We start from the raw sequence: 12,444 nt of genomic DNA, 5'->3' as shown, positions 1-12,444 counted from the left end.
ATAAAAATAAAAATAAGCAAGTGAGTTTCATTTGCATTGCCCGCAGGAGGCCAGACACCTGGCTTCTCCTTTTCAATTACCCTTCTTTACATAGACTTGCCTGGAGGAATCTAATTTCACCTCCAATCATTTTTTCCATTACTTTTATTTAAGAAAATAAATAGCCATCCCTTGTGCTGAGTACTCAAGTCGAAATTGTAGAACCACTACCCAATTGGAAGAAAAGGTTTGGTTTGCTGAGCCCATTGAGATTTCCAGCTCTTGTTTTTCATAAAGTCAGGTTTGAAAACAACACACACACTCACACACCGAAAAGTAGCTACAGATCTCTGAAAATTAGTTGCTGTGTATACACTTGTATCTCTTTTCAAAGAGCTTTCCCCCCAAAGAAAACACCAGCAGCAATTAAAGTCGACAAATGACTCATTTGGGGGAACGCAGTTGAGAGTCAAGGGTTTTTGGGATGCAAAAGTTATTTTAAAAATCTTCACAATCAGCTCTAATTAATTGGCAGCCCTTTTTCTTCTCCTTGTGCTCTCTCGCGAGGGTTTCAAGAGACCTCTTGGCCATCTTGACCTCCCACGTGTGGGCAGAGGTGGGAACAAGGCACAACCTCATGCCGGGCTTCACCCTACACGACAATGGTTCTGGAAATGTTGTCCTTGTACCCGCTTGCACCAGAATTACCTGGGAAGAGGAGGTGTAGTCTACAATGCAGCGTTTGGGCTCCCCCGCCCCAGACCAGCTCTATCAGAATCTCTGCCCTTTTAGCAGGGGAAATTGGCATTTTAGCAAGCTTCCTTGGGGATTGGTGGGCAAACTATAAACTGGGAGCTATTATGACAGAGGCGTCAGGTAAAAACAATGGATGCTCACATTTCGTGTACATTTCCAGCCCATTCCTGCCTCACCAATACTGCTGGGGAAGGTCACTGAGAAGACAGGACCACCAGTTGACCCGACCCCAGGCCCTTTGAACTCCTCACCCCACCCCCGTCCTCGGAACGTGGCTGTGGCTTGCTTTTCCAGCTAGGACACAGGATGCAACCTTGAGATGGTGATGTGCTGTTGAGAACCAGGGCAAAGTCTATGTGACTGAACCCAGGTAAGGCCTCCAAGTAAACTTTTAAGATCTGGTGGGCAGGTGCGGGCATGTGGTGTTGAGCTGCCGCCCAAGACAAACCTCGGGTGTAAGTTCCCTTCGCCTCATTGAACCTGCCACCTACCAACCTGGAGAGGCCCGCCTCTTCTTATCACCCCTCCCTACCCTCCAGGTGCGGGGACCAGTTTCCGATTCCACCTGGGAAGTTCCTGAGGGGGTTGGGAAGCAAGAAATGCCCCCTTTGAAGTAGATACTATCATTCTCATATTTCAGAAGAGGAAACTGAGGCACAGAGAGATTTAATAAATTTCCCAAGATCGTATATAATGAGGGAGCGTGGGGCAAGCTGAGGGAAAAGTGCAGGCTAAGAGCACCCCTCGCCCCCAGTGGGACATGTATGATATTCTTCGGAATATCCTGGCTCCCCCAAAATGGGAAAGGACAAAAAACAAATGGTTAAACGCAGCAGTCTCCACCAGTTTACCAGAAAAGGGCAATCCCATCAGAGCCTAAAGTCCAGGAACCTCTACTCTCTTAATGTTAATGCTTTGCTAGAGGGAAAAATATCCTTAGCTTGACAACAGCTAGGCCTCCAGTAAGTCTTTAGCATATGGAAGTCTGTTTGGAAACTCCCTCCGGACTTTATCTCCCCGGACACCATAAAATGGTCACCGCCCACACCATGGGTCCTGTCCCCCCGTGCTTTCATAAAATCACCTTTTTGCACCAAAGATGTCTTCATGAATTCTTTCTTGGCTGTTGGCTCTGGACCCCACGAACCAGTCCCCCATCACCCCAAAACATCATGAATATATACACCTGATTAGCTGCAGAGATGAGAGCTGAGCTCCAACAATTTGGCTTCAGAGGCCACTCTTCATGATTACTTCGGAGCCCTTCTCCCATGGTGGTCCCCGGGGCTGCTGGTTTAAAATGGAGGTTCTGGGGCCCCTGTTCCAGAGATGCTGATTTGGTGGGTCCCGGGTAAGGCACATCAGCCTGCTGGGGCTTAGCAAGTATCCTGGGGAGCGCGTCCCTGCCCCCTGCGGCCACACCTTCCCATAGATTTGTCACAAGGCAATCTCCCCTCCCAGACAAGGGCCCCTCTTGGAGCGTGACCCAGAGCCCCTCCCTCTTGTACTGTCAGCCTGTGTCTTCTTACTTGGTGCTTCCCTCTCCCTGCAAATATGCTTGAGACATCCCCAGTCTGAGACGCGTGGCAAAGCCACAACCCAATCACAGGTTACCTGACCCCTCTAACTGCCCTCCTTGGTTTCCACATCAAACCTTTAGAATTAACAGTCCACCTTGCCGGGTCCACCCTCCGTCCCCTGCCCAGCCTACCAGCTCTGGCTTCCAGCATCACACCTGTGATGGGGCTCTAATGAAGTTCTCAGGTGGCCTCTCACAAGTTCTAGCACCTCCTCTGGACACTGCATCAGGGCTCACCCCTTCCTGACACCCCCTCCCTCTGAGCTGTTATTGCCCGGTTCTCCAAGGGTCTTTCTGCTCTTCCTGGATCCTCTCTTCTCTTTAAATTCAGGGGCTTCCCGAATTTCTGTGCCGGGACTTTCTTTTCTCCCTCCTCTGCCAATGTCAGCCTTCCTTTCCCATGGCTTCATCAATCTTTGATGAAATCCCTGTCTTAATATCTCTTTCTCAATCTCTTGTTCTTTGGAAGTCTTGTACTATACTTTTAAGCATCTTTTGGATAAACCTATTTGAAGTCCCCACAGTTGTTCCAAACTTATCCCAAACAACTCGTTATTTGTGTATCTTCCCCAAACACGCTTTTAGCTCTTTTTTTTTTTTCTGTGAATAGTTTCATCACCTACCCAATTTCCCAAGTCAGAAGGTTGATTCGTCCTCAACTCCCTACCCCCACATTTCATGCAAGTCTTGAACTTTCTAGAAAGTGCCTCCCTGCTGCTTCAGTTCAGGTTGGAAAATGATCTCAGAACTGATCTGTCTGCGGTTCTGCCTTCCTCGTCTGTCTTTAATGTGTCACCAGATTGGACTCCCAGAGAAACAAAGTTGATAATACATCTCTGTTGTATCCACATTCAACTCACGAGCTGGGGTCTGAACCCCTTGACTTGAAGATACGATTTCATGCCAGACCCTTACCACTCCTGGCACCCCCACTCTGCTCCGGCCACCCTCCACTGCTGTTCACTTCAGCCTCCAGGCTCTTGATTTGCACAAGCGGACTCCTCTGACTAATGCCTTTTCTTCTTTTCTTCATTTCGTTAAACTCTGCCATATTTTCTCAACCCAGTTGAATGCCATCTCGTCTGGGAAGCCCCGGGGCCCCCAAGCAGAGACCAAGTGACTTATGCTCTGGCTGCTCCAGGATTGGATTCACCTAGTGCATCTGAATTACCTTCTTACCCATCTGTCCTCATCCCTCAGCACAGAGCATCGCAGGGAAAGACCACTGATGTGTCGGATCTGTCCCTCTAGCCTCAGAGCCTGCACGCAGTGGATCCTCACCGAGTGTTATTCTAACAGATGGCAATTGCTCCCTGGCACTCAGAGCGCAATCAATGTCACAGTTACTTATCTTCCTAAGCTCCATTAGGTTTGGCTCGAACACTCACTCGACAGTGGAAATCTTGTGCAGGGGAATTTTGAGCCTTACAAGACCCAGTAATTGATGATGGGCGAGGGTCCTGCACACTGGCTGGTCAGGATCATCATTGCCCAGGCAGACTGGAATCGTAGCTGTGCTTGCAATGGAATAGTCGGGAAGGTTAGGCCCACGCAATCAGTCCCCATCTACAGAGGTGCCTATGCTGATGGCCCCCTCTGACGCCTGCCTATCTCCAAGGCTCAGGACCCAGGCCATGACCTAGTTACTAGAAGCATTTGAACCCCTGATGTGCCTTTGCCCAGGCTTGGGGAGTCCTTGGCCTCATCTCTTTCCACCCTCGAAGGTCAAGTTCTCTGTCCTCTTTGTCGCTCCAAATACCCAGATTTGTTGCTTGGTAGGCCTAGCCCGGTCACTGACAACTTATGTGCCCACATGCACCAGGAGGTGGCTGTGTTAGGGGACAGCAGAAGGCCGCTACGGATGGTGGCTGCTTTTCAGTTGCAGCTGATTGAGGGAGGGCAGCCCATCGTGGTCAAAGAGTTCTTCCTAGTTTTTCAAGAGATGCTAGGAATGGAATTTTTGTGAGAAAAAAATTTAGTAATTTTTATTTTTTTTTAATTTGTGTTTTTTAAGTTTATTTTGAGAGAGGGAGAAGGAAAGAGAGAGGAGAGAGGGAGGGAGAGAGAGAGAGAGGGAGAGAGAGAGAATCCCAAGCAGGATCCACACTGAGCGCAGAGTCCGAATCGGGGCTCAAGCCCACGAACTGTGAGATCGTGATCAAGAGTCAGACACTTGACTGACTGAGCCACCCAGGCACCCCCGGTAATTGATTTTTAAAACCATCACGGTGGGAACCAAATAAAACTTGCTTACAGGCCAGATTCAGTTGGTGGCTGGGCAGCTTGTGACCTGTAACCCACGCCTTTCTGCCGTAAGAATTTTATGATTTGTCTGTATGGTAGCCCTCCCCTCCTAGCAAATTTTCTGACCTGGGAAACACACTTGCCCTCCCTGGAAGTTTAGAGCCTAGTGCTGGCTGCTGCTCTCCGTGGCAGGGGTGGAGATGCTGTGGACTTTTCCGTGGTAGGCTCTAGGAGCAAAGACATAAAACATAAAGGCTAGTTAGTTTCTTAATAAGTTGCCTTATGATGTTTGACTGTTATGGCAGAGAGACGAAGGACAGTCCAAATTTATACCCTTTCTTCTAAAGACCGCTTCTGTATTTTAACAGTGACCTTCGGTATCAGTGTGTTGTTTTTTAAAGTATATTTATTTATTTTTAGAGAGAGAGCGTGAGTGAGTGCAAGCAGGAGAGGGGCAGAGAGGGCAGGAGGGGGGCGGGGAGAAAGAGAATCCCAAGCAGGTTCTGTGCTATCAGCGCAGGTCCCAGTCTTAAAACTGGTGCGATCACGACCTAAGCTGAAATCAAGAGTCGGACGCTTAACTGTGCCACCCACGTGCCCCTGGATCAGTGTGTTTGAAGCTATCTGTGGGGAAGGACCATTTTTTTTTTTTTTTACTCTGGCATGAATTAATAGTAAAATATGATAATAAATTACTAGAAAAAAACCATGACATAAAACGACATACACAATGCAAGGCCCCAATTTTATTTTTATATTATTAGACACAACAGACATAAAATCAGCCTGCCATGAATCACAGCCTTGCTATGAAGCAGTGGTTCTCACTCAGTTGGGAGCGTTTTGTCTGATGGGGACATTTGTCACTGTCTGGGGACATTTTTGGCTGTTGAAACTGGGTAGAGGGGTAGCATTCAATGGGTAGATGCCAGGGATGCCGCGGAACATGCCAGAACGCCCATGACAACCCCACAGCAGTCACCAGGCCCAAGAAGTCAATAGTGCCAAGGTTGTGTGTATGATAGTTTCTAAATGACTCCCTCGTGTTCTGTCTTTACCTTTTTGTGGACCAGTTATGAGCCCTTCCCTGACTGGCACTGGTCTATAGACCACACTCCAAGAAGTACCATTCCAGAGGTTTTGCCAACACCTTTCTGACCAAACCCCAAATATAAGCCGATGGTGGGATTTCCAGAAAACTTAGTGTGCTATCTAGGGGTTCTCATAGCAGACGGTTAAAAATATATCTGAGATTAAGCCATCAACTTCCATTATGGTACTTTTCAGATGACATATTCTGCTGTCTCGGGACAGAGGCATAGCTGAGCAAGAGTCTCAATTGTGTCAGGTGTATCTGCACCTTTCTTGTTTAAGTCGTGTGTACATGGGGAGAAATAGAATGGTGTTCTTAACCTTCTAGACTTGAAAAAATTAAAAACAAAACACCAAAAAACCCTTGAAAAGAGGTAAACAGGCGACCGATTAGTAGTCAAGTCAGTATCAAGTGTCTTCATTGTGTCCTGGCTACAAGAATCATTGTGCAATATCAAATGGCTTTTAATATCTCAAGGTCATCCTCAAAGACCCTCCCAAGACCCAGTGAGGCGGATGTTTCCTTACAATGCCAAATCCAGATGAAATCAAACATGGAAGTTTTCCTACGTATTGCAGAAGGGAAGAGCTTTTGGAATCCACAGATTTGAATCCCAGCTCTGTGGCTTACTAACTGTGTAGCCTTAGACAAGTACCTAATTTTAAATTTATAAAATGGAAGTAGTAATAATTGCTTCTCCGGATTACATGCCAAGTACTCAGCACAGCTTGCTTCAATGGGACACTGGAGTTGGTATTTATCCTTTTTTTTGGCTCTCCTGCATCTATCCCTCCTTCCTATGTGTGTGGGGGTCCCTTTGTTGAGTATGGTAACAATTGGGGCACCTGGGGAAGCCGAAGAGAGAAGACTGACCCAGTTGACTGCTGGAAATTTTCTTATTGGAATAGATCCTCAGAATGTTCTTTCTTCTCTTCCATGTCCTATCCAGCAAAAGGCATGCCTTTCACCTTCAGTTAATTTGGTCCAGTGGCCAACTCTGCACTGCAGAGATATTTCTTTTTCTTTTCTCTGAATGTAAATTTCTAATTCCTTGGAGGATTCCTGGGGGAATCTGTTGTTGAGATGAAATCAGTTTCCAGTAAAGTGTTTGTAATATAGTAGTTGCTCAATAAAAGCTGAATGGATCTGTGAATTGATGAATGCTTTTCTCACAGCCAGTGTGCCTGGGACATTGATTGCCAAGGTCTTTCTTAAGAGCCATTTTTATGTCCTGCCTTGTTATGGAAAGTAGAAGCTTCTTTGTGAAGGAATTATGACTGGCTAAGTGCAGTCTTTTTCCTACAACACCAACTGCCCTATCTTTTTACCCTCTAAGGGCCAATTTTTTTCTGAAAGGTTTTGGTGAAGAGCTCTTATTACAGATCATGGCAAGTGTTTTTGCTAACCAGGGGAATCCAGTGTAGAAATTGGGCACAGGCTCTGTAATCATAGAAACTACATTCCAATCATGATTCTGAAACTCTTCACTTCTGTGTTTGCAGGCAAGTTACTGAAGCTGAGCCTTTACTTGCCCATCTGTAAAAAGGGGACAATGATAATTTCTGTTCTTATAAGGATTATAGGAGGGAATGTATGAAAAGCATTTAGCAGAGTGCCTAGTTCATAGTACATGTTTAAAGATGATAGCAACCAATATTAGTGAAAAGGGTCACTTCTGGTTGGAAACATTTATTTTGGAGAGAGCAAGAGAGACAGAGCACCGGTGGGGAAGGGGCAGAGAGAGAGAGACACACAGAATCCAAAGCAGGCTCCAGGCTCTGAGCTGTCAGCACAGGCCCAACACGGGGCTCAAACTCAAGAACTGTGAGATCATGACCTGAACCAAAGTCAGAGGCTTAACCAACTGAGCCACCCGGGAACCTTGGCTGGAAACTTTTAATCCTTCAAGGAGAAGTAGCTATCTTCTCGGAGGTGGCTTCTTGACGCCCTATATCTTTCATAGAACATAAAATATTTAAGAAAGGTTAGCTGGTTCTAAGCCTGTCTTACCTGCACTAAAGTATTCTGAGGGCAAGATTTTTCCTTAAGTTACTAGTAACTGGTACAGGGAGAAGTACCCAGTACTTGAAGAATAAAAGCACAAAAGAATATGACACAATGCCTTCGTTTAAGATTCAATAGGACCATCTACAAGCCAGGAAGAGAGCTCTCACCAGAAATTAATCCACCGGCACCTTGATCTTGGGTTTCCCAGACTATAGACTGAGAAAATAAATCTCTGTTGTGTCAGTCAAATGAATGAGTGAATGAATGAATGAATGAATGAATAAGTAAATAAATGAGAGCACTGAGATAAGCCAGTAAGAGGTAAGCTCAAAGAGCCGTTTCTGGTTTTCAGTCTAAGCATTCTGAATGGTATATTTGCTGGTGGGGTAGAGGGAGAGGAGGGTGAGGGAGGGCTTCTTGCCCAGGTGTGTAAATTGACGTTTCTGCAATCCACTGCGGCCCAGCTGGTCCCGGTTTGTCTCGTACAGAGAGACGTATAATTTAGCAGTGGCTGACACTGGTCACTGATCCGAGCTGGAGTACACAAGGTTCGCTTATTACAATGCTAAAAACAAAAAGAAAATTCGCCAGAGCGTAAATACACGTCCTTCGGTATTTTTTAAGTTTATTTGTATTATGAGAGAGAGATAGAGAGGAAGAGAGAGAATCCCAAGCAGGTTGTGCAGTCAGTGCAGAGCCCGATGTGGGATCAAACTCACAAACTGTGAGATCATGACCCGAGCCGAAGTCAACAGCCCAATGCTCAACCGGCTGAGCCACCCGAGTGCCCAGTGTCCTTCACTGGTTTTTGAATCAAGCTACCAAAGGTTAATTCCTGAAGTTCTTATTTATGTTTCCATCACTAGATCTCAGTCCTTTTTCTGCTGAAACTGGATACAAGACAGTAGACGGAGGAGAGGGTCTCAGGAACTTGATAAAATTTGTCTGCATTGTCTTTACTATTTCTAATGAGTCTAGTTGTAGGTATATTAGGAATAACCACTTCTTACTTGAGAGCAAAGATCTGCCCTGTCTTCACTGATAGGGACTTAAACTCTTGCTAGCCTAGAAAGAATTTACCTGCTAAGGGTGGATACGAGGCTCTGTGCAAAAATAAACCAGGACTTTTTTTTTTTAAGCCCGTTGAAATATCTAGATAACAAATGCAATTCCCTAATGTAGTTGTCATAAATATGCTTTGAAATGGCATTAACTGATTTTGCTCCTATCCTATCAACAGCCTAAGTTAAAAGCTCCTGAGGGAATTTAACTTTAACCATAAAGCTTGTTAGAAGGATGACAAAAAAGCCGCATCCACTGATTAAATTTAAATTTACAATAGGAACATGGCCGCAACCCAACTTTATGGCCTGGCTGAAAGAACCAGAGTGTTGAGAAAATTGCAGCCTCAAGACCAAACAAATACCAGGCCTTTCTAATTCACCACCTCCTTTGGCTCACTAGCCCTTGGCCTTTCCCTTCTCCAAACTGGAATTTTGCAGAGGCAAGAGAGGCTGAAATCCGATAGGGGAAAAGGGATTCGCTTGTAGAACTCTGAAATGTCAAGGCAGTACTGAATGAATGGGTAGCAGACGGAGCTCACGGCAGCGGCCCTAAAATAGGTTCCCTGAGCTGGTGGCCTGGAGCAGGCCACATATTTAGCTGAGGGCTTCTGGGGCCAGATCGGACGCTGTGAGGTGGTTACTCCCAAACGCCGGCCTCTGGAAAAGTCACAAGCCAAGGCTCACTCACCTGCCTTGCCTAGGAGAGCTGCTCTCTGCCTATTTCTTCCCAGGCAAATCACCCACATTCCTGCACGCTGTTCCCCACCCCTTCCCAGCGAGGGCAGAGGGACCCCCGGCAAGGGTCAAGTCGTTGGCATGCAGCCAGCCGCCCACCAAGTATTAATAGAGAGCCTTGGGCTGCAGGAGCCTGGCACTGGGGCCTCGGGTTGCAAAGTGAAAGGAGCGCCAGGAGTGTGTCCTCATCTCTCCCTCCGCCCTGGCGCGCGCCCAGCTGCCGCCGGGTGCACCTGCGGGGCCCCAAGGGGGGCGCTGCCTCAGCAACTGCAGCCGCTGCCTAGACTGCGGGAGCCGCGCGGGGGACAACCCGGAGTCGGGGAGCAGCGATGAGCAGCGACTCGGACCGCGAGTGCCCGCTGGACGGTAACGACTGGCCTCCGCGTGGCTGCGATTTTAGCCCCTAACCGCTTCCCTCGCGGGCTTTTGTCTCCGGGATGCTGGGTGACCTGGGGATTGAGGAGGAGGGGTTATTTCTCTGTAAGGCGGCTGGGCTGGGTAGGAAGTCCCCATCTTCATGGATTGTTTTGCATCCTTTTCTGTACCTTTCAGGGTTAATTTTAGAATTTAAACAAGTTAACTTTTATACAGCGCAGAGGACTGCGCTCGCAACATAATGGGCACCGTGCAGGTTTGTGAAATGAAATGCATGTCGGGGTTTCACTGCTTGGCGCGCTGCTGCGGGGATCCTTAGACCCCGTGAAAGTCCCTTTCCTGAAGAAAGACGATTTTGCTTCCACTTGGGACGTGCACAGCATCACCCCCGCCCTCCCACCTCCACCCTCCCACCTCCACCCTGCTACTCTTAGCAACTGGCCTGAAAAGAGGCTGCCTTGATCTTACAGAGAGAGTGATGCCCTGATGCACTTGGGCTGGGAGCCTGCGGGTGGGGGACTGGACGTTAGTTGTTTAGGGAAGGTGTTGGGCCGCAGAATTCCCCAAACTGATTTTATAACGCGGATGCCATTTAGTTCTACTGTAAGATAATGGTTACTGGCTTTTGCGAGGGAAGGGTCTTAGACTGCTTTGAACGTGCGATGAAATATTCCGAACCCGTCTCCCGTGAGGTTTCACCCATCTGTACACATTTGGATGTTTGCTAAAGATTTCAGGGTAGACTCCTTACCTACCTCCGTGAACCCCCCCTCCCCACCCCCCCCAAAGATTCCCTGCTTTGAAAGGTCATTCCTATTGTTATTCAGGCATTTTCACTAACTAGTTAGTTGCTGACCTTTTAGGAGGAGCGCTCCTCCAGGAATAACTCCCCTTTGCATCAGTATCCTTTCGGGTTGTACTGAACGAGGCTTAATGAAGCTGTGTTAAGTTGAAGCTCTCTGGGGGCTTGGGCACAACAGGTGCGTCAGGTACCCCGGCTTGGGGTCCCTGCGGATCATTTTCAGGGTGGGGAATTTTGCACAGTATTTGGCAAGACAAGAGCCATTGTACGACAAGAAATCTTCTTCGTTCATTCCTTTTATTGTCCCTAAAAAGTTCCCAGCATAGCTGTCTTGATCCTATTCAAACAAAAAACATTTTTTTTTAAAGTTGCATTGTTATTGTGTTTCATTATATGGTATGAAAAAACTAGTGCTATCAACTTCTGGAGCTTTTTGTAAAATTACTATTTTTGTGTTTCTAGGGTCAGCACACTCTGTAATTTAAGACATCTAGCTATTGGAGAACTGATTGAAAACTATAAAGTAGATTGTTGATCAGAAAAAAAAAAAAATTCCCAGTTATATGGCAGGCTTCTTCATGTGAGGCAAGGATAAGCCGGATAATTGTATGGGACAGCCTTAGCCCTGCACTGTTTTGTTTGTTTGGTTTTCTGTTTTTAATCGTAATTCTTTCAAAGCCATACGCCCTTTAGAAGTCTGATAGGAACTTAAAAAAAAAAAAAGTATCTATTCTTCCTAAATTAAAGACGTGTCCTTGTAATTGGGCACGTCTTGTGATGACTTCAATAATTAGCCATGTTTGAATAGTGAAGTGTGAAGTTTAACCTGACATTTGAATTCCGGAGAATGCCAGAAGGCCCAGGCTGTGCGCCGGGTCATCTTGGAACAGGTGATAAGGCGACATGTCTAATAGCAACCAATTGTGCCAAAAGTTGCCTATGACATCCTTAAAAAAGCACAGGATAGATATGTTAAACTCAGTAAATTTCTAAGTATGTGTGACAAGATCGTGTAAGGTGACATTTGATGAGTATGTTAAATGATACGCCTTGTGTTAAACCCTCTTGTTGACTATCTGTTACAGCCCTATACATTATGGAAGAACATCACAGGGAATCCTGTTACAGCTAAAGAATTCCTCATGCTTAAATACGGTTTATGATCTTGCCATAGCACATCCAATTAATTATATGATATTGAAATTTTAATTCCATTAACAATTAAGAATTCTTTGGACTCACATAATATTCCTCCCCCCAACCCGTGGTTTGAAATAATAACACAAACCTTCCACATAAATCGTCCTGCAAACTCATCCTTTTTATTTTATTCAGCTTTGCTTCTTGTTGAAACACTCTTAAAATGGAAGCGAATTTCAAGTTTTAATGGGGAGGGGTAGATATTTTTTTCTCTTGAAAAGCTGACCTTTAAATACTGTTGTAAGTCTGGTATGTTGTAATAAGATTGAAACCGTGATATCCAGGAACAAAATTTTTCTGTAATTTGTTTGGTGCCCTCTTTATAACTCAAAGATAATGACAAAAGATTCTGATTTCCCGCCGTGTTGTCATGTTGAATACACTGCTTTGTTGCAAATCATAGTTAAGCTAACTTTTGATCTCCCCTCTGCCCTTGGCTTCCCCTGCTTTGTTATATAAAGACGTTATGACAGTTTATGAATACCTAATTTGTAAGTGTCCCCTAATTGTTTTGCATAAGCAGTTGAGGTGCTTTCAAGTGCGTGAAAGTTGAGTGTCTTTTGTTTATCTTTTTCTTTCCAGAGTTAGGTCCGGGAACAAGAACCTTTGT

General features: G+C 46.0%; 1 protein-coding gene across 1 annotated transcript in view; it reads left to right on the top strand.

Moving 5' to 3' along the window:
- The first annotated feature begins 9,617 nt into the window (after nucleotides 1–9,617).
- Nucleotides 9,618–12,444, top strand: part of GADL1 (glutamate decarboxylase like 1) — a 167,035-nt gene continuing 164,208 nt past the window's right edge. The window contains exon 1 of the mRNA XM_019422854.2: nucleotides 9,618–9,823. Within this exon, the coding sequence (XP_019278399.1) occupies nucleotides 9,787–9,823 (37 nt within the window). The 5' untranslated portion in view covers nucleotides 9,618–9,786. The remainder of the gene's footprint in view (nucleotides 9,824–12,444) is intronic.

Source organism: Panthera pardus, unplaced genomic scaffold (genome assembly GCF_024362965.1).
Source record: "Panthera pardus isolate Hobbes unplaced genomic scaffold, ASM2436296v1 HiC_scaffold_16, whole genome shotgun sequence".
In the NCBI taxonomy this organism is placed as follows: Eukaryota; Metazoa; Chordata; class Mammalia; order Carnivora; family Felidae; genus Panthera; species Panthera pardus.
This window is presented reverse-complemented; position numbering and strand designations above follow the sequence as displayed.